At 35.7% G+C, this 20443-nt stretch overlaps 1 protein-coding gene across 1 annotated transcript in view; it reads left to right on the top strand.

Annotated features, from left to right (window-relative positions):
* Positions 1 to 15542, top strand: part of LOC107709008 (serine/Arginine-related protein 53-like) — a gene marked incomplete at its 3' end in the record, with an annotated part of 77088 nt that extends 61546 nt beyond the window's left edge. The window contains exons 4-5 of the mRNA XM_016513404.1: positions 1985 to 2021; positions 15363 to 15542. Coding sequence (XP_016368890.1) covers positions 1985 to 2021; positions 15363 to 15542 — 217 coding nt within the window. The remainder of the gene's footprint in view (positions 1 to 1984; positions 2022 to 15362) is intronic.
* Between the last annotated feature and the right edge of the window lie 4901 nt (positions 15543 to 20443).

The following is a 20443-nucleotide window of genomic DNA, read 5'->3' as shown; positions in this document are numbered from 1 at the left end:
TGAAAAATACCGTATAATTTACAGTGAATAACCGTAAATTGACATTCCCAGAATTCCCCGCGTTACATTTCAAATTTGATGTTTTTTTGTTGAAATAACTATGTTTCTTAGTTTTTTTCTTATCCGTTTTGTACATTAGGGTTGTATGTTATTGTATTACAAAGGTACAAAACAGATTTCAGTACTTCAATAGGTTGGTATATTAGCATTATATCAGTTAATTAAATTACGGTATTTAACTGTAAATTTAAGTTAAAACCGTAAAACCTAAAATGTTGCTACCGTATTTTTTACTGGCAACCACAGCTGCCGGTTTTTTACCGTAAATTTTACGGAATTTGTTTTACAGTGTACATTTCCCTGTGAAAAAAATAAAGCGTTACTGTATTTTGAATGTTTACAGTACTGAATACTGTCATGATTTTTAAAACAAGTAAATCTCGGCAAGTCAAAATCATTTTGATCACATTTTTGTTTGTGGTCTGTAAGATTTATTTTTTTTTTTTTAGTTTTTTTTTTAAAGTCAAGTCTCTTCTGCTCAGCAAGGTCTGCATTTATTTTGATCAAAAATACAGTTAAAACAGTAATATTGTGAAATACACTGCCGGGCCAAAAAAGAGTCACCATTTGGATTTAAATAAGCAAATACTGAAGAGTCTAGGATTGGATCATTATTGCAGTGATTATTATGTTTCTGACATATTCTGCAGCAATTCTTTTAACCCAAACTGATGAAGTGTGTAGCTTTTCATTTCTTAAACAGCCATGTTGGAAGACGTGCACATGTACCTATTCCAAGATGATAATACAAAAATTCATCAGTCTCAAATTGTGAAATAGTGGTTTGGTGATTATGAGACGTAATTTTCACGTATGAATTGCCCACCACAGAGTCCTGGGTCTGGTTACATAAACCGCTTGGACTAGTCTTAAAAAGTCACAAAAAAAAAATTCTTTAAGGCTGGTCATAACTTGTAAAGTGAGTTGTTAAAAGGGAAAATAGTCTAATTTGAATTCAAGATGTAAGTCTGATTACCTCTTTGCATTAGTTCTTAAGACTCCGTCTTAACATAGTGGCTATGTTTATGCAACTGGCTCCTGAGCTTAACCTTATTAAAAGTCTTGAGGATTTGCTGGTCTCTTGAAGCATCTTGGAGACGTTGCCACAGTTCTTCTGGATTTAGTCTGTCTCAGTTTGTTCTGTTTCTTCATGTCACTCCAGACAGACTGGATGATGATCAGATCAGATCTCTGTGTGGAGCACTGGCTGTCGTCAGACAAAAATCTCACTGGATTATTACAATTAATGGCTAATTTCGAAATGTAAACTGATATTTCCCACTGACACACTACAGCAAAAGATAGAAATAACTGACTTGAAACCATTTTTTAGCTGGTGAAAATACTAGTGGCCTAAGACTTTTGCACAGTACATGGGTATATATGACATGGTTGTTTGAGAAATGAAAAGCTACACACTGCATCAGTTACAGTTAAAATAATTGTTGCCCAACATACAACAAGCCAGAAGCATATTAACCACTGCACTAATATTTCAATCCTAAATCATACATATTTGCTTATTTAAATCCAGGCGGCGATTTTTTTATTATAATTTTTTTTTGGAACATGAGTATCAATGATTTAATGAGACACTGAATGGTTATTTAATGTAAACACACCCACACAGCATCTGTGTGCATCATTATTCTCATGAAGACCAGCTGTCTTTAACCGGTGGCATTTCTGATTTCCTCTCTAACTCTCTCCACTTGTAATTGTTTTAAAGAGAGTAAAAGCCCTTTTAAAATCTCCTGCCCTCATGGAACCCAGAGAGCATTAATCGATAAATACAGTAAATCTATTAAATACAGTGATTATGGGTGATCCGTGAGAGGAGGAGAACAAGTGGGAGCTCAGGGTGACGAGATGCTTGCTGTCTTTGCGTTATTTACAGTGGAGCAAATTTGTTCTTGTGTTGCAGGGAAACAGGGAACATCAAAGCTGGATTAGAACATCTGGTAAGTTCTGTTTCTTCCCCCCCCTTCAGTGTTTTCTCAATCTTTGATATCTGCATCCAGAATGAATGCTCAGCAATTGCCTTTGAATAGCTTGAGCTGTCAGACAGACTCAGAGGTCTCTCTATAACTCCCACACGATTGCCTGGGTTTTCATGTCAGTCGCTCTTTCGTTTGTCCCCTTCCGTTTTTATTTTTAATTTTTGCTTTTGTCTTTTTTGCTAAAAGTTGTGGTGTTAAATAATTTCTTTCCCCTGTAAGGATGACGTGTGTGTTCTGGAAATGATTTTTGAGTCAGTAGGGCGATTCAGAAAATGGATTCAGCAGTGGAGCGTGTGTTTGTTTTGAACTGTATCCTCAAGCTGTTCAGTTTCCAGTTGAACGTTCGTTCGCCGTACGGCTCGCAGATTCATGTCAGGCACACGTTACCTCTGAACACATCTGGAAAGATCACAGTGTCTTCCCTCTTCTACCTTCCTGCCTCCATCTCTCTGGATGTAGGGCACACTGTTGGCCCTTAAAATGAGCCCTAGGGAATGTTTAAAAATGTAACGTCCAACATTTCCTGGGTTTTCTGCAGCCTTTCTAATCCAGGGTCAAAGTGCCATGCACTGGAGTTAAAGGGCTGCTTTTCTCCTCCTGGGTGGAACCGAGTTTCCATTTCTGCTGTTTTTTTCTGCGGGATGAATAATGGAGAGAGGTCACAGCGGGGTCCTGACTCTCTGAATGTACACTCACCTCCCTCAGCTCCACACCCTGAATATTAAACGCAGGCCTGGCCCTTTAAGGGTCACTCAACACACCTGAACTTAATCCTTATCAATTATCATGCTTATTCTCTCAAATCAAATCTTTATCACATATTCCCGCTCATTCCTTCTCAAGATCTCCACTGCTAAGAAACCCTCACATTAGTGCTTATAACAAATCAGAAGTTGAGTAATCTCAAAAACTTGAGGCATCCAAATTCTGTTTAAATTTTTGGGTAAAAACTGTTGTCTGCTTAACAATAAAGACTGGTCTGTGCTTTCACTGTAAAACCTAAAATTGCATGTTGACTTGTTGCATTGAAAATGTTCATTTGACTCAATTGAATTATCTGAACATTGTTAATTTAGTTGAACCAACTGAAAAATATCAATGCATCAAGTCAACACAAAATTGAGTTTTGACCTCCTTAAATCTTTTACAGTGTTCATCAAACACAGCACCAAACCAAGTATGTGTATTGAAAGTGTGAATCTCACATGTGAACACTAATCACCCCAGTGGTGACATTTACAACAAAATATAATCATAAACACTACATAAAGCCAAGACATTTATTATTTATGAATAACATATTTATGTTATCATGAGTCCCCATTCTTTGCTGAAATGCTAATTATTCAAGTGCGTCATCAGTGATCAAACTGAGCAGCTCAGCAGCCTGTTCTTACTCAAACTAAATGGCTACAAGTTGCTCAACTAAATTGTTTAAAAACTATTTTATGCAACTTTCTCTACATTCAATAGTTCAATGAACCTTTAAAATAGAGTTTGTCTGACAATACAAAGGCTGGTTGATTTTATTTATTTAGTTAGTTTTGTTTTATTTATTTATTTATTTTTTGTATGGTATATAATTGTGTTTTGGTAGTCTATCCTGAACTATAATTTTGTGGATGGGTATAGACACTGCATCCCATCCAATACTCAGATTAGAGGTCAGCAAATATGTGTTTTTAAAATTTAATAGCCAGTATGTTTAAGATGCAACAAAATACTAAGTTACTTACTAGCCCTATGCTCAACCATAAAGTGCTGTGCTCGTCACAGAGAAGTGATGAAATATCCATAATGTGAATGGATAACAGAGTACTTTCTGGTATTTTTGGTGTTGTTTGTAATAAATCACATTGTATTTGCAAAAATAACGTAAATAATCCACAAAATTTATTTTTCAAACCATGTTTTGTGCCAGCTGTTATAATCAAAGGTCAGTGAAATATGACTGCAGTATATCATTGTGCCATACAGCATAATTCACAGTCAGTATTATTTTATTACATTATTATTTCCATTGTTATTATTTTATTTATATTTGGAATTACAGACTAAACTAGGGATGCATCGATCCAATACTCCGTATCGGTTACGATACTGACATTTTCTGCCGGATTGAGTATTTCCAGAGAATGAACCATTTTTTATTCAGTTTGGCTGTGTGTCGCAGGTTAGTGTGTAATTAACTCATCTTCATTAGGATAGAGAGATGGATAGATGTAGAGGGAACAGAGGATGAAAGGAAAGATAGAGCAGGGCTGATGGAAGGAGAGATTTGACAGAGGAGCGAGTGAAAGGGGAGGAGAGTTTATGAGTGCATGCATTGATCTACAGCTGTATAAAAGAACAGTGAATTATTGAAAAGGAGATTACATGCATAACCCTCTTGAATCAATATGTCTGTTCGAAAAGAGTCTCTCTACATGACCAATCCAGTGTGTCAAGTTAATAAATAAATAAATTAAAAATTAAATTAAAATAAAGAAAAAGTAATTTAAAAAGTAAAAAAATAATATCTTAAATGGTATAATGTATGTCTTAATTATTTTAATACGCGATATTGTGTATTTGGGGATAGAAAAACAGGAATTGCAAACCTTGGATTAAATTAAAATTTGCGCGTTAAATATCGCATGCGATTTATCGTGCAGCCCTAGTTAATACTGCACATTTCAAAGTCCAAATGTGGCACTGTTCTGCAGGTTCGCTGTTTCAGAGCAGTAATCGATAAATACTGAGCGTTTATGATCTACTACTGTTGAATTATGACAATGGTTAGTTGCTGGTGTTTATATTGTAATGTGTTGTAGACTGTCCTAATCTCACACATGTTTTGAAATGAGCAGCCAGCAATAGTAAAGCATAGACATTTCAAAATAAGAGTTTGGCCTATTTAGGGCTTGTTTATAATTAAAGGTTCTACCATCTTTTTTCCTGGTTATTATTGGTATTTTGATTACGGAATAAACATTCTCTGGCATTTAATTGAAAGTAAAATATTGTAGCTTCTGAATTAATTTCAATAAATTAAATCATTTTGCTTGTAAATGTTTCATTGTATCCCTTTATTAAGGGAAAACAAAACACTTTTTTTTTAACTGTGCACCTTAAAATTCTTAATGCGTTCTTACATTTTTAAACTTGTGCTCCTTGGGAAAAAAGTAAAGCGTCAATCCTCAGATAAAAGTTCCTTGCCTTTTCATAGTTTCTCATGTACTGCATTTCCATGAAAAAAAGTTTAGTATAGCAAAATGTTACCGATAACAGCTGATGGAAATGCTAATTATTAATAAAATGTATTGAGACAATCTTTTTTCTTTAACTTTGTTAACTGTGACAGTACTTCAAATGTCACAAAAAAAAAAACTAGTTTGGAAAACACTTTTTGTTGGGCTTTACTGCAAATGAATGTGATATCAAGCCCAAAGCATTTCGTTTTGATGCAAATGCTTAGTGTACATGTACAGCTGAACACATAGCCTTTCAAAATATACTCTATTTGATATTGTGTAAACACAGGCGTTCGACAAATGCAAACTAGAAAATTTAATCGTCCAGTGTCTGCGCTATTTCTCTCCACAAGTTATAAGCGATGAAAAACAAGTTTCTGTACTCATTTAAAAGAGTTGAGTGCACTTATTAAGCCCCTCACACTATGCTGATAGTGAAATTTACATGCTGTACGCTTACTGTAGTGTATGTGTAAAAACTGAAGTATAATTTGGGCTTCACATGACAAAATTGCAGTGTTACTGCCTTTGCAGTGCTGTTAAATCTATTCAGACTTCAAACACAGTGTAATGGTCTGAAGAAAAAAAAAATATATATTTTTTTTTTATGGTGCCATGGACTTTGCATATTACAGCTTTAAAATGGTAAATGTGTTTAAAATGGCATTTCCACCATTGGATGTAATTTGAGATGTGATTGTCTGTGATACATGTACAGTATGTTACTGTTAGTAGATTCATTTGATCAACTAGCGAGAGTTTATTTTGAGTAAATATTGAAATGAACGTCAACAGCGGTAGTTGTGTTTTTGGACTTTATTTGTGCATTAAATGCGACGAGGTGGTAGTTCCAATAAAACATGCAAACACGCGAGTCTGCCAGATCTACGATTCCTGAAAATCTGAATATGTGAAAATTGCATCTGAGAATTTATTGTCGACTTTATAAAAGCTGGTAGATTGCGTCCGCTCGTCAGACAGCAGGTGCTGCAGTATTTTATCAAGATTTGTGTCGATGAACAGTAAGTCTACACCCCCTACATCCCTCCCCGAAATACATTCACATTCACCCTGCAAATATGAGCCATAAACAGCCCCGCTTCAGATCTACCCGTGTTAAAAGACGGCAAACTTTACAAAGTCTAGACAAAGGCAACTTTTCTAACGATCTTAAAAGTAGCTACTTCTAATCTTGCGTTTCCAAAAATATCCACTTACTGAAACTGAACTGTATTTCCACAACATTTTCAAGAAAATTTGTATCTTCTTAATTTTGCCGAATGGCGAACACAGTTTAGATGGCAAATCACATTTAACCTTATTTTTTTGTGGGACTTTTATGGTTATGCTTATTAGCTTTTGTGTGGAAAAAACTGAGGATGTTTATTTGTGTATTTTTTTGGTTTATTGCTTTACTGATCTCTCTCGTACAATTTTTCTTCATTATAGAGGCCTGAATCTAGCTAGACCGGATGCACGGCTAAATAATCACAGTAAAAAAACAAAGTGAGCACCCTCTATTACTGTAGTATGATCTGTGTTGGGTCATTCTGTCGTAATCTCATGTCCATCAGCTTTAAAAATGCAGAAATGATATGTAAAACTGATTTCCCCCATGGGTTTTAGCTTTTGAGGCCTTGTTTATATGTAATGAATTATTTACGCTTCATATTAGCACCAGCAATTGCGAGAAACGGCTCTGTTTTGGCTCTATTACTTAATAATAGATTTATCCCATAGCATCATCAAAAGCACCTGTCTTCCTCGAACAGAATGAGGGAAGATCAGGGCTTTAGAAATCAATGGAGCGTCAGAAAGCGCGCGGCCTCCAGCGCTCGTCCCCGTCCGCTCCGGCTCTCCTCCTCTCGCCGTGTTTGCCAGTGATTTGATTGTGGGATAAAGAGGTGATCTGACAACACCTCACCGAGTGTCAGCTAAATGAAAGCCGAGGAGCTGCGCGAGGATAATTTGCAAGCAGATTTACATGCTTATTACACTAATGATTTCATCAGATTGGAGGTGTCTGCGAGTCTGCCACGGGCCTCCGTCTCCCTGCATTTGTGAAATAAGCCGCCTGGCTAAATGATGGAGTCGTCAGGCTGACCTTTAACCTGACGCCTGCCCAGACATAATTGCATGTCATACTGATAGAGGGGACGGGCACGGCTTTCATATCCCGCCGCTTTATCTCTCTCTCTCTCCGTTAAGATGCGTTCCTCTTTGCATAGATCTCACAACAGAACAAAAACAACAAAGAAGTATCGCATCTCCATTTCCAAACGATGCTGTTAGATTTAGCGCGAGGTCCTGGCGTATATATATCACGCCGAGCGAACTGGTCCCTTACTGTATACGCATTATCTAAATGGTATCTCTGAATGTCAAGGGCATAAAGGAAATTAAATCGGAAAGTGCAGATAGAGCAAAGGCGATTTTATCTCCTGGTGATTGCAGTTTTGATAGGTATTCCAGTGAATTTCATTTTCTCCGGATGGCGAGGAGATGAGTTAGCCGCCACATTTGTTCATTTTTCTTCTACATGATTTATGTGAGTTGAGTGTGAGCCCAACGCCCAGCCCGCTCTGGCTTGAACACACACACACACATGCATGTCAAAAAAGTCTATTAATACAATTGCCTTCCATTTTGACCTGAGAACACACTCACACACACACACACACACACACACACACGTGCACTAATACACACACGTGCATGTCAAAAAAGTCTATTAATACAATTGCCTTCCATTTTGGCTTGCACTGGAGCCCATCTCTACCCTGATCTTATAGACCTGGATATTAAAAACAGAATATTGCATTTTCTAGGGGGATCCTGTAACGTAATGCTGCGGTCCTTATTTTTTTATTTATTTTTTTAGGTTAAGGAATGGGCCAGAGGTTGGAAATAACAAATGAAAAATGACTATAAATGAGGATGAAGAAGTCAGATGAGATGAGATGAGCGATGAGTAACGGAATAAACTCTGTGTATACTATAGGCCGTATATATACACTATATACTGCTGTTTAGAGTTGCAACTATTATGAATTTATTTAATCAAAAATACAGTAAAATCTGTAATGTAAAATATCATTACAGTTAAAAATCTGTTTTCTATTTGATTATATTTTTAAATGTAATTTATGCCTGTGATCAAAGCTGCTTTCCTGTGTCACATGATCTTTCAGAAATCATTCTAATATGCTGATTAGCTGAAGAAACATTTCTGATTATTAAAAACAGTTGTTCTGCTTTTAAAAGTTTAAAAACAGCATTTATTTGAAATTGAATTTGTTGTAACAATGTAAAATCTACACACACACATACACACACACACACACACACACACACATATATATATACACACACACACATACATATATATATATATATATATATATATAAGATTCTGTCATAAGATTCTGTCAGATATTTTGAAGAATTTTGGTAGCCAAACAGTTGATGGTAGCCATTGACTTCCATAGTATGAAAAATGAAAAGAAAAGAAAAAAAAACCTCAATGGCCAGCTGTTGGTTCACCTACATTTTTTTAAATATCATAGCTATATATATAGAGAGAGAGAGAGAGAGCACACAACCAGACTACTAGAGTTCTTCAAATCATACTTTATGGACATAAGCAGTGAATATAATGCTGTGCAGGACAGATATGGACTGTAAAGGCAGAGGATGAGTAGCTGTAGACAGTAGGAAGCAGAGAGAAGCTCTGAGCAGTGTGGATGAGGATCTGTGGTGTGGTAATTGAGATCATTGGTTTGGCTCGGCTCAGTGTTTATGCAAAACGGCTGTGTGTGAGTGAATGAGAGATATACGCTGCTCCAGGACCTCTCACCGGGACGCTAAACCCCATCAAACCTGGGCTCATCATCTGTGCTGCCCAAGCTAGCTCGCAGTTCAAGTCTGTTTGTGCTGTGAGAGACTGCTGGAGCAGTGCAGATCTGACTACATTTATAACACATACTCTTACACTGTAGATAAGAAATCAAGTGCACTTATTAAAAACTTTCTATTCATCAAAAAAAAAAAAAACTTGGTTTCCCCAAAAATATTTGGCAGCACAGCTGTTTTCACCATTGATAATACTCAGAAATGTTTCTTGAGTATGAGTTCAATATCACCATAGAGTGCCTTTCAACCCTCACAATACTCAAACATTTTGGTTTTAATTCCCCATTCGCTTTGTCATATCATAAATAGTAGACACTCAAGTAGAAACACATTAGCTGAGCTCCCACACATTTTTTTTTAGATAATTATGGGCCATTGTTCGAAGCATAAACCATAAGATATGTCCACCCTCTCATGGACATATATATATTACTGTTAAATACGTTTTCATTGCAAAATTAAGATGCAAATTATATTTTCTGAAAGGTATGATGTCCCTTTCCTAAACAGGGTTATTAAAAAATAATATAATAATAATAAATAATATAATTACATCCACAATCACATTGATATACCCCCCTCCCCCCATTCATTTGAGTTTTTAGCAGTATTAACTACAAATGAATGCTATGTCCACCCTGTCATGTTTATATCCACTCTATCGAGTCTAAGTGGCCGACAGGGTGGACGTTTTGAGCTTAAATTAGCATATTAGCTTACAACAAACTGTGACTAGCTAAATATTTAGTCTGGTTGTTGAAGAGAATTTGGTATGTTTAAACTTACATATTTTGAAAATACTGTATTCGAATAACTTCTGGCATATTTTATGGCGACAGGGTGGACATGTCAAGCTTTGGCAAAGCAAGTAAGCAAACTCAGACGAAGAAAATTTGTCAATGGAAAAGTCACTGTCTTATTCACCTCAGCCGTTGAAATTCCCGCCACTGAAGAGACAAAACATTGTTGTCCTGATGTCTCTAAAGGGGATGACCTTTTCTTAAAGGGGCGGAGTCCCCAATACGACAGGGTGGACAACCATTCAAGGGACATGGACAAACTCTTCTTTTTTATTAAATAAAAATACAGTTTTTATTACCAAATGATCAATACACTCAAATTGAATAATCTCTTATTTGACAAAATATTAATAGGATAATTTTTTTATTTTTTATGATTTGACTATTCTACTATCATTCAAATTTAATGAGCAGTGCATGGGACATAGCAAAATAACATCCTCTTACACAAAACTAAAAAAAATCTAGAAAATGTCTCTAAAGAGCCAAGTAATGCTTTTGTTATGAATATAAAAACTTAGCCTAATATAACACACCCTTTCATAGTCATTTTTATGTTAAGTTATCATGGCAAATGAGTTATTTATGTACAGGACACCAAAAGGCACCCTACAGTAATATTGACCCATAACCATAATCTCTAGAGAGTCACTTCCTGAGCAAACTTCCTGTTTCTGATATGATAATGTCATATCATATACAAACAGAAACTAAAGGACTTCACAGCAACCCAGCAAAATAAAAGTTAGGTTTAAGTTGAAGAAACAGTGACAGAAATATATTACTTAATGTAATGATTGTACTACTACTACTAATGATACAATTATTATTAAAACATTATTGTTTAAGGAATATTTACCAGAAAAATTATTTTCCAGAAAAAATTTAAAATGTAAAAGTATTTCTGAAAAAATAAATAAATAAAACAATAATAAATGTATTTATTTATAAAGTCAATTAATTAGAGATGCTTTTTATTATTACAATTTAATTATATTAAAATGGAATCCAAAAAATTCAGAATTTGGTAAAAATTTGGAAAACAGAATTTGGTAAAAAAATAAAACTTAATTTGAGGAAAAAAAATATACGTATTTATTTAGGCCTTAAAATGTCATTTTTGTTAAACTTTTAATAAATTGCTGTTAAATTGTGTATGTTTCATGATTTCAGTTAATCAGACCATTAATATTTTATTAATTTAACCATTAAAACTCTAGTCTAGAAAAATGAATTAAAATGGAAAAAAAATTGAATAAAAAAAATTAAAACGGAAGAAATGGAATTTGGAAATGGATAAAACTGAATTTTGAAAAAAATAAAATGGATTTCATAGGCCCCTACTTGAGCAGAAAATCAGCATATTAGAATTATTTCTGAAGATCATGTGACACTGAAGAAGAAATTCAGCTTTGTTCACAGCAATAAATTACATAAATGAAAGTTTTTTGTAATAATATTTCACAATACTACTGTTTTTTACTGTTATATATTTTGTATTTAATATTATCTTATTACATAATATTGAATTCTTTAATTTAGCACAGGTTTGATGCTCATTTAGCACAGATCTGAGCTTATGCACCTCAGTTTTTCCAAAAAGAAATATAAACCTTTGCTAACTGAAAAAAGCTGACAAGAAGATTGAACCCACAGTTTGGTGATAATATTGCATAGTAATGCTAAAAGGTCTGAGACTTTTGACCATAAACACTAAATTAGGTAAAGGATTTTCAGCACAGCACAAGGGTTAAACATGGTTTCTATTTAGGGAATAGTCATCATATGCACCTCCTCTTTTTTTTCTTCTTTTTTTTCACACAGTGAATGTCAATGAGGTCTGAAGTTGTTTCAGCGAAAAAAGGTTTGGAATGACAAAAAGATGAGTAAATAATGGCAGAATTTTCATTTTTGGATGAATTGTCCCGTTTTATTTTGAAAAACAGTTTTGGAAAAGTTTTACTCTTGCATTATTGAAAAGTTTTGCTTACAGACGACATTGTTGTCAAAACGATCCCCGTTCACATGGATCCACGAGAGCGGCTAAAGTCGCTGTATTATTCACGTCAGGCCACTAGTTGGCGATGTCACTTTGTGAAGTAACACTATGCACCTGCGCACACACACTACCAGTCAAAAGTTTGGGATCAGAACGATTTTTAATGTTTTTTACAGGAGTTTCTTCTGCTCATCAAGGCTGCACTTATTTGATCAAAACACAGGAAAAAATTAATATTGTGAAATTATATTATGATGTAAAATAACGTTTTTCTATTTTAATATACATTAAACTGTAATTTATTCCTGTGATGCGCAGCTGTATTTTCAGCATCATTACTCCAGTCTTCAGTGTCACATGATCTTCAGAAATCAGTATAATATGCTGATTTATTATCAGTGCTGGAAACTGTTGCTGCTGCATTTTTTTGGAACCTGCAAAACATTTTTTCAGGGAATTACAAGTCTTACTGATCCCAAACTTTTGACCGGTAGTGTACCTATACAAACCTCGAAATGTCGCTGTCGTTTAAATGAACAGCCAAAACACATAAACAGTTTTCCGTTTTTAGTATACGAGCCCCTTGATTTTTTATTATTTTTTAAATGAGTGAAGATGCTTTTCTGTAAGTTTAAACCTTTTTAAGCAGCGCTGCAACATTTCTGTAACTATTTCCTACAGATTGGTGTTAATTAGGATTCAGAGCGTCCGCTTCCATCATTAACCGGTCAGTTCTGTTAGTTAGGACCGCCGCGTCGAGGGTTGTTATGACTAGATCGGCTAGTGTTCTGAATCCAGTCGGGATGTGGGTGTCAAACAGTGTTTTGTAGCTTATTTGTATCATATCTGTGTCAAATTTTATCAGCTCTCTCTCTCTTATTGCTCAGTGTTTGCCAGAATGAGGCCTGTCTCATAATTTGACAAACTTATCTAATTATTAATCCGCCACCCATTTGTCATCCTTTGAAACTAATTATATTTTTCTTCATATTGATGCTCTTTTTTTTTTTTTCGCCCTTTTGTGTGTTTTCCTTTTTTCTTTCTTGTCTAAACACTCGGTGGTGTAATATCTCCGGACACTTGCCTCAGGGTCACTTGAAACAAATGCAAATGCAATGGTAGAAATTTCATAATAAACTGTAACTAAGATGATTGCCCTGCCAGCTATTATCCTTCCAGTTAAGTCGTGCGATCCGTCTGTTCTTCCGCCTCGTTATTGCGGCACGACTGGATGTTATTGTAATGGGAGAGAGAGAAGAGAAGACGGCTTTGAATGGGATGAGAGGGGGTTTATCTGAACATTCAATAATCCTTCCTTTATTTCTGTCTGCTTGATTGATGTCCCGAAACAGTCTGATATGCTTCTGATAACAATATAAAGGAGGGGAAAAAAGAGAAAAAGTACGCTCAGAAAGACCACAGAGAAGAGCAGCCCGTGTTTTTTTCGAAGTTATCGAAGGCGAGGTGTCAAAAACAAGCAGATTTCCGAGCGGAGCTTGATGTGTTTGTCATCTAAGACAGTTTTACATTAAAGCGGGTCATTATATTTCCCTGTCATCACCCCAAATGACATTTTTAGAAAGTGACACCTTTACAGTTTGATAAATCAAATTTCTGCTGAATAATGTGCGTTAGTGCTGTCAGCGACACCCACATTCTCCGCAGAGCTACGGTGAGCCTTGCAGGATCCACATTTAAATTTCATCCTATTAGCATTTAATTTCTCTGTAATCCTACACACCTTCATAACACCAACACACACCGGGCTCTCCTGCGTTCGAGAGCAATCTATAGCCCTTTATAACTTCCCTCCCTCATCATTCTTCTTTCTTGACAATTAAGAGGCTGCAATCTAATAGTGGAGATATTGGAATTATATCCCAGCCTCTTCCAGAGCCACCGCGCTGGAAATTTCGACACTTTTAGCCCTCGTGCGCATGTTTACACGCGCCCGCACACCCTCGCGATCTGCTGGGATTTATCGTCATTTGTACATGACTGAAGATGTGATTTCCTCAAGAAAATTATTTTTTTTAACCCTGCCACTGAAGCTGTGTTGTTAAATGTTTTTATGTATTGTAGGGCTGGGTGATACCGATATTTTCGGAATGTTTGACCAATTCAAGATAACAATTTAGATTTTTTTAACGTTTTAACTAGTCGACTTCAAAATGTAAATACAACTGTATTAAAACCTTGCTAAACCGACTGGTTAAAGAAAGTTCTGTTTCAAGTGCGGCACACATGAAGTGATCTAAAACTAATTCACTAATTCACTTATTAGCATTGATGGTTCCATGAAGAACCTTTATACCAGGAACACTTTATTTTTAGGTCCATTTCTCGCCATTAACAGACCATTAACTATGGCTTTTGCCTCCGTAAACTCTTAATTTGCTGCTTATTAATAGTTAGTAAGGTAGTTGGTAAGTTTAGGTATTGAGTAGGATTATGTAGAATATGGTCATGCAGAATATGTGCTTTATAAGTACTAATAAACAGCCAATATGTTAATAATAGGCACGCTAACTAGTTAATAGTGAGAATTGGTCCCTAATACTAAAGTGCTACCCCTATACCATCAATGAAATCTTGCACAAAATGTTTATCATGAAAAAAGTTTCCTAAGGTTATGAAAAAAACATTTTTTTAAGATCTGTTCACTAAAAGGTTCTTTGAGGAATCATAAAGGGTTTTTCTATGGCATCACTTCAAAATGCGCTTTTTGGAACCTTTATTTTTAAGAGTGTTCTTTGCGGAAAAGATGCACGAGAGCAAATATTGTGCAAACTTGTCTTAAACATTTTCTCAATGTTCAGAAGTAATACAAACGAACAATTAAAATGCTGTATATTTCTTAGCCAAAATGTAGACATTCGGTTTTCAATGTCAAGGCAAATTTGCAGTGTATAAAAGCTGTAGCTATTAGGCTATTATTAACAGTAAATGTTTTGTTAAAATAAAGAAGACACCAGCAGCTTTCAGCCTGTCACCATCATGCAAACATGAAATATCAAACATGCAGTTTTTCTACGTAAACATGCACTTGATGGACGTCTTGCGTCTTTTGCAGCGTCTTGTGCATGAAACAGCATTCTAAAAACACAATGTTTAAGTTAAAAGAAGTTCAGTTTGTGTCTATTTTTTTTTTCTCTTAACTTTTATCATTGGTGTATTGTCAGCATGTCTAATTGTAATGTTTGCTTTTATTCAAAACAACAATTCAAATGAATCGCTGAAAAAAAAATATGCCCTAATGTAGTGTTTGTCTATTCAGGTTGGAGTCGTCTTCTATTATCTTGTTTCTTCCTAATCCAGTGTTTAGACCGTTTACTAACGTGCTTCTCTGTGGTTCTAGACTCCTGCAGAACAGGCCAAAGCTCGACTCCAGCTGGTGCTTCAGGCTGCAGGTACGACTGCTTTCATTTCTCTTGAGACTCAGTATTCTCCATTCTCTGCTCATCACTGCAAAACTCAACCGTTTGCTGTGGTCACTCATTTTGTGGATATTCAGTATGCATCTGACAGGACTCCAGGGGTGTTGAGAATAAAGATAATTTAATCATAAAATGACTTGTTTTGCATTAATAAGTGCAGTTAATATTACACGTTTATTTCTTGGTAATACACATTTGACAGTAAAGCACTGAGCTTGAGTTGAGAAGCATACAAAATTTACTTTTAATAACAACAGTATCGTGCAAAATCAAATTTTTAGATAGAAAAATAATATATTCTATTCTTATTAAATATACCATTATTCTTCTATAGTATTGTACAGAACTGACTGATAACTTCAGTGATTATAAAAGGAACACTCTTTATGTGTGATTCAGCTGCAAATTGTAGTTTGTGTTTTTCAAGGCACTTTGTGACTTTTCTTACTTCATACACTAAAAAAACGTGCAAAACTTTGACAAAATTAGATTTCTTGATGATTTGATATTTTATTATAGTGGTTTTATAATTTCAAAATATAAAGCTAAAAGTAGAAATTAATGACTAATAGGCCAATAAGTTCTCCTCTGCTGCCATCTACTGGTTATAGTGGTAATTTTACATTTCTTTGTTTTTTAATTTTGCATAACTGTTTATTTACCCCAAAGTATATTTTGGTCATTCCATTAAAAAATTACAATTAAATTGGATCATTTTTAGAGCTTTAAAGTGCTGGAAATAGTTGTGTGAAAAGCTTGAAAGTCATTGAAATGTGCTTGAATTTCTCTCTCAAAAGGTTGTACAAACCCTGAAATGAATAATGTAATAACTTTCGACTATTTCTGCCACAGCAGCATGGTTACAGATAGCGTTACTGGTTTTCTGACGTATGTCAGCACTGTTTGATCTGTTTATTACAGAGAATTCTGGGCAGAATTTGAATGCTTCTCATTAGATCTTGCAGCAAGCTTCATTCATTCTGCAGCGAATTCAAACGCTTCTCACTGGATCTCGCAGCACTGTGCAGTAATAGTGTCACGAAATCAACACTGGTTCCCCAGTAAACCTGTTCTGAGCTCGGACCTGTTTGCTTGCGCAGCTCAAACGACTAGCACGGTTTCGTTACACTTTTGTTTCTTTTGTCGTTTGATATTTCTCATATGCCTCAGAAATGGTAGCGCTTACGTGTTGAACAACGCGGCGGCCAGTGCAAACGCTCACAAAATGTTGTCGCACCGGCAGAAAATATGGTCGCTCAAAAGGTTGTACAAACCCTGAAATGAATAATGTAATAACTTTCGACTATTTCTGCCACAGCAGCATGGTTACAGATAGCGTTACTGGTTTTCTGACGTATGTCAGCACTGTTTGATCTGTTTATTACAGAGAATTCTGGGCAGAATTTGAATGCTTCTCATTAGATCTTGCAGCAAGCTTCATTCATTCTGCAGCGAATTCAAACGCTTCTCACTGGATCTCGCAGCACTGTGCAGTAACAGTGTCACGAAATCAACACTGGTTCCCGAGTAAACCTGTTCTGAGCTCGGATCTGTTTGCTTGCGCAGCTCAAAAGACTAGCGCGGTTTCGTTACACTTTTGTTTCTTTTGTCGTTTGATATGCCTCAGAAATGGTAGCGCTTACGAGTTGAACAACGCGGCGGCCAGTGCAACCGCTCACAAAATGTTGTCGCACCGGCAGAAAATATGGTCGCAAAATGCAACCGTTTGGCTGCAGTCTGGAGCCCTGACCTGAGCACACTGCAATGGTTACTGTGTATCCCACAATGCAATGTGGTTGACCTGAACTTACATTTCTGGTGTGATGAATGAACTGGAAAAGGCATGTTTTGAACATATGTTTCTTGAATTGCTGTGATTGGAGACATGAGAACTGGACCTAGACGATTGCTGGGTTAAACACACAACCTGCTATTTGAAATGTTATTGTTCTGCTTCACATACAGCACTACATTTAGAAAATAGTATTCAGTGTACAGTACATACTGTACAGTGAACAGTATGCTATTGTATTCAAAATAGCTTGAACCTTAATACACTTGTCAACCACATACATACATAATCCATCAGTTTTTTTTTCTCAAGAGGCTCTATTATATTGTATTATATTATATTATATTATATTATATTGAAAAGATGAATTATTGCTTTATTTCGCATAAAATCAAACTTTGTAAAGTCCATTTAAACTCAACTTGCACTGATGTGTGATGTGTGAGCCAAATAATGTGGCCGTTTATGTATATTTTTAATGTGCTGTAGCCGTATAGTTTCCCATACACCACTTGGTATGACTCTCTGTAAGAAGATTTAAAAGTCCAGACCTCTTCAGAAATCGGAGATATTCTGCACATCACTGTGTAGAGGGTTTTCCAAACTCAACAGAATACGAAGCTTTAATTCTTCCTAGGCTCATTTCAGCAGAGATCTCTCTGAAGCACACATCACGTGAATGAGGCACAAGTGTGTCAGTGTGTGTGAGACCTGATGAACTCATTCAGAAATAATAAGAGCAGAACAAACCCAGCCCTTTATTTATTTGTATGAAATCTATGGTTTCATGAACGGTTATTTAGCTAGATGTAGATTTAATGTTTGTGCTGCAATTCGTAATATAGTAGCTTTGTCAGTGCAGTAATGTGTAAGATTTATTAAATGTTTTTAACGTCGTTAGATTTCTTTAACATTGGTAACGCATTCACTGTGAAAAAAAATGCAACTGCATATTTTCAAGTTTATGAAACCTTTTGAGTCTCAAATATTAAAAAATGCTATTTTCTTGAAACTACGGTACATAAAGACCCTTGCCAGACCAACAGAATAACCCCAAATGTTGTCCCAACTAGTCAAACACAGTTCTCTGAACATAGAATTTCATATTGTTGAAATGTCAAGGCTTTCTGATTTCCCAGCATGCATTGCAGAATGAGTAAATTCTGCAGTTACTGTTATAGGATTATTGTTTTTCTGTTTGCTGGCTTCATTTAAACTTTTTTGTTGTTGTTTTGTCATTATTGTTAGTTGTTGTACTGGGATATAAAGAGCTCATCTTTTAACATTTGTTGATTACCATAGTTCTTGAGGTTTGTGCATCAATGTTTGTTCCATTGATGTATGTTTGTTAGGATAGGACAATATTTGGCTGAGATACAACTATTTGAAAATCTGGAATCTGAGGGTGCAAAAAAATCTAAATATTGAGAAAATCATCTTTAAAGTTGTTCAAATGAAGTTCTTAGCAATGCATATTACTAATCAAAAATTAAGTTTTGATATATTTACGGTAGGACATTTACAAAATATCTTCATGGAACATGATCTTTACTTTAATATCCTGATGATTTTTGGCATAAAAGAAAAATGGATAATTTTGACCCATACAATGTATTTTTGGCTATTGCTACAAATATACCCCAGCGACTTAAGACTGCTTTTGTGCTACAGGGTCACAAATATCTATTTCCTGGATATCTTAGTCTTGAAAGATTTTTTACAAACAAATACAATGTTGTCTACATAAGGTTTCTGTAACAATTCACTGTTTGTCATTCATAAATAAACATGAAATGTATAATGTCGTGACTTTTTACACATTCTATTTTACATCCGGAAAACAGAAACAAATAAATTACCTCAAAGACAGTAATTGTTGTTTCAGTTGCTGTGACAAGAATTTTTCTATTAGCAAAATAAGACAATCAGCATTGCATGAACAAAAAATTTCCTTTGGCTGAACAAAGTATATTTACTGAGAAGAGCTAAAAAACTATTGTTGGAATAACTCAGAAGTCTTACTGCATTAAGTTGCCTTATTTTATTTTATTTTTTTCTTCGTTCTCTCAACTATTTATTTTTAGTTTCATTGTGTTTACAAATCTGGATTAAGATCATCAACAGACAAATCCAAGCAAATCCTCAGTCTATGTTGGAGATAATACAAAATAAAAAAATAAAAGTATAAAACGCTCTCATTGATATAATCCAGTCTGTTTGCCGCTTTACATCAACCATTATTCCTGCTCGGAGGCTTCCGTAAATATTTAGTTTACACATAGGGTTACATTTCAATTCCATTTAATGGTGCAGCACTCAAAAATGTGGTCATGTGTAAACTGTAACTTAGCGCTCATTTACCCCACAACTGGACTAAAGTGTGTCACACTGCAGCTACTACTGACCCCAGATCTGCTGAAGTGTGAGAGAGACATACAAGCAGAAAAACACACATGATCACAATACAGTAGAGAGGAAGAAGGACAGATACTGTGTGAAGAGTCTTAAAGACAGCAACGAATAAAGCAGTCATGGCTAAACTGAATATACTTATTATGATAAAAGAAATGCTGAGCTGTTTCACTGTACGTGTGCAGCTCTCCCTACATGTCAAAGTTGTGTTTCATCGTTTGAGCTCTGAATGCTCCCTTTGTGAGCTTTGATTATGCAGCAGATCTGACAGTCTGCTAATACTTTTTAACGTGCGTTCCTGCGTGTGTGTCTGTGTGTGTGTGTGTGTGTGCTGTGACCCAGCTGTCAGTCGTACAGGAAACATATTAAAGGGACCGCATGCCATACATCATCTAGCAACCACTCACCCAGCAGTCCTCACACACACACACACACACGCACACACACACACACTGCTGCTGCTGGTAGGAATAGACGACAGTAAGCACATGACAAAAACTGAATACCAGGAAATTTGAAGTCAAACAAGAGAACACAGGCTCCAACATTTCTAAGCAGAGGACATGTGACAGCAGGAGCAGTGCTCAGAAACAGAAATCAAAGAGCAGAGAGCGTGAGAAACACACAAGTGTGTGTGTGTGTGTGTGTGTGTGTGTGTGTGTGTGAGTATGTGAGTGTGTGTGTGTGTGTGTGCGTGAGTTAGGGTGTGAGTCTCTGCGTGTGTGTGTGTGTGTGAGAGAGAGTCTGTGTGTGTGTGTGTGAGAGAGTCTGTGTGTGAGTCTGTGTGTGTGTGTGTGT

This window comes from Sinocyclocheilus rhinocerous, unplaced genomic scaffold, assembly GCF_001515625.1.
Source record: "Sinocyclocheilus rhinocerous isolate Xijiao unplaced genomic scaffold, SAMN03320098_v1.1 scaffold2131, whole genome shotgun sequence".
NCBI classification, from domain to species: domain Eukaryota; kingdom Metazoa; phylum Chordata; class Actinopteri; order Cypriniformes; family Cyprinidae; genus Sinocyclocheilus; species Sinocyclocheilus rhinocerous.
Note: the sequence above shows the minus strand (reverse complement) of the source record. Positions and strands in the feature narration are given on the sequence as shown.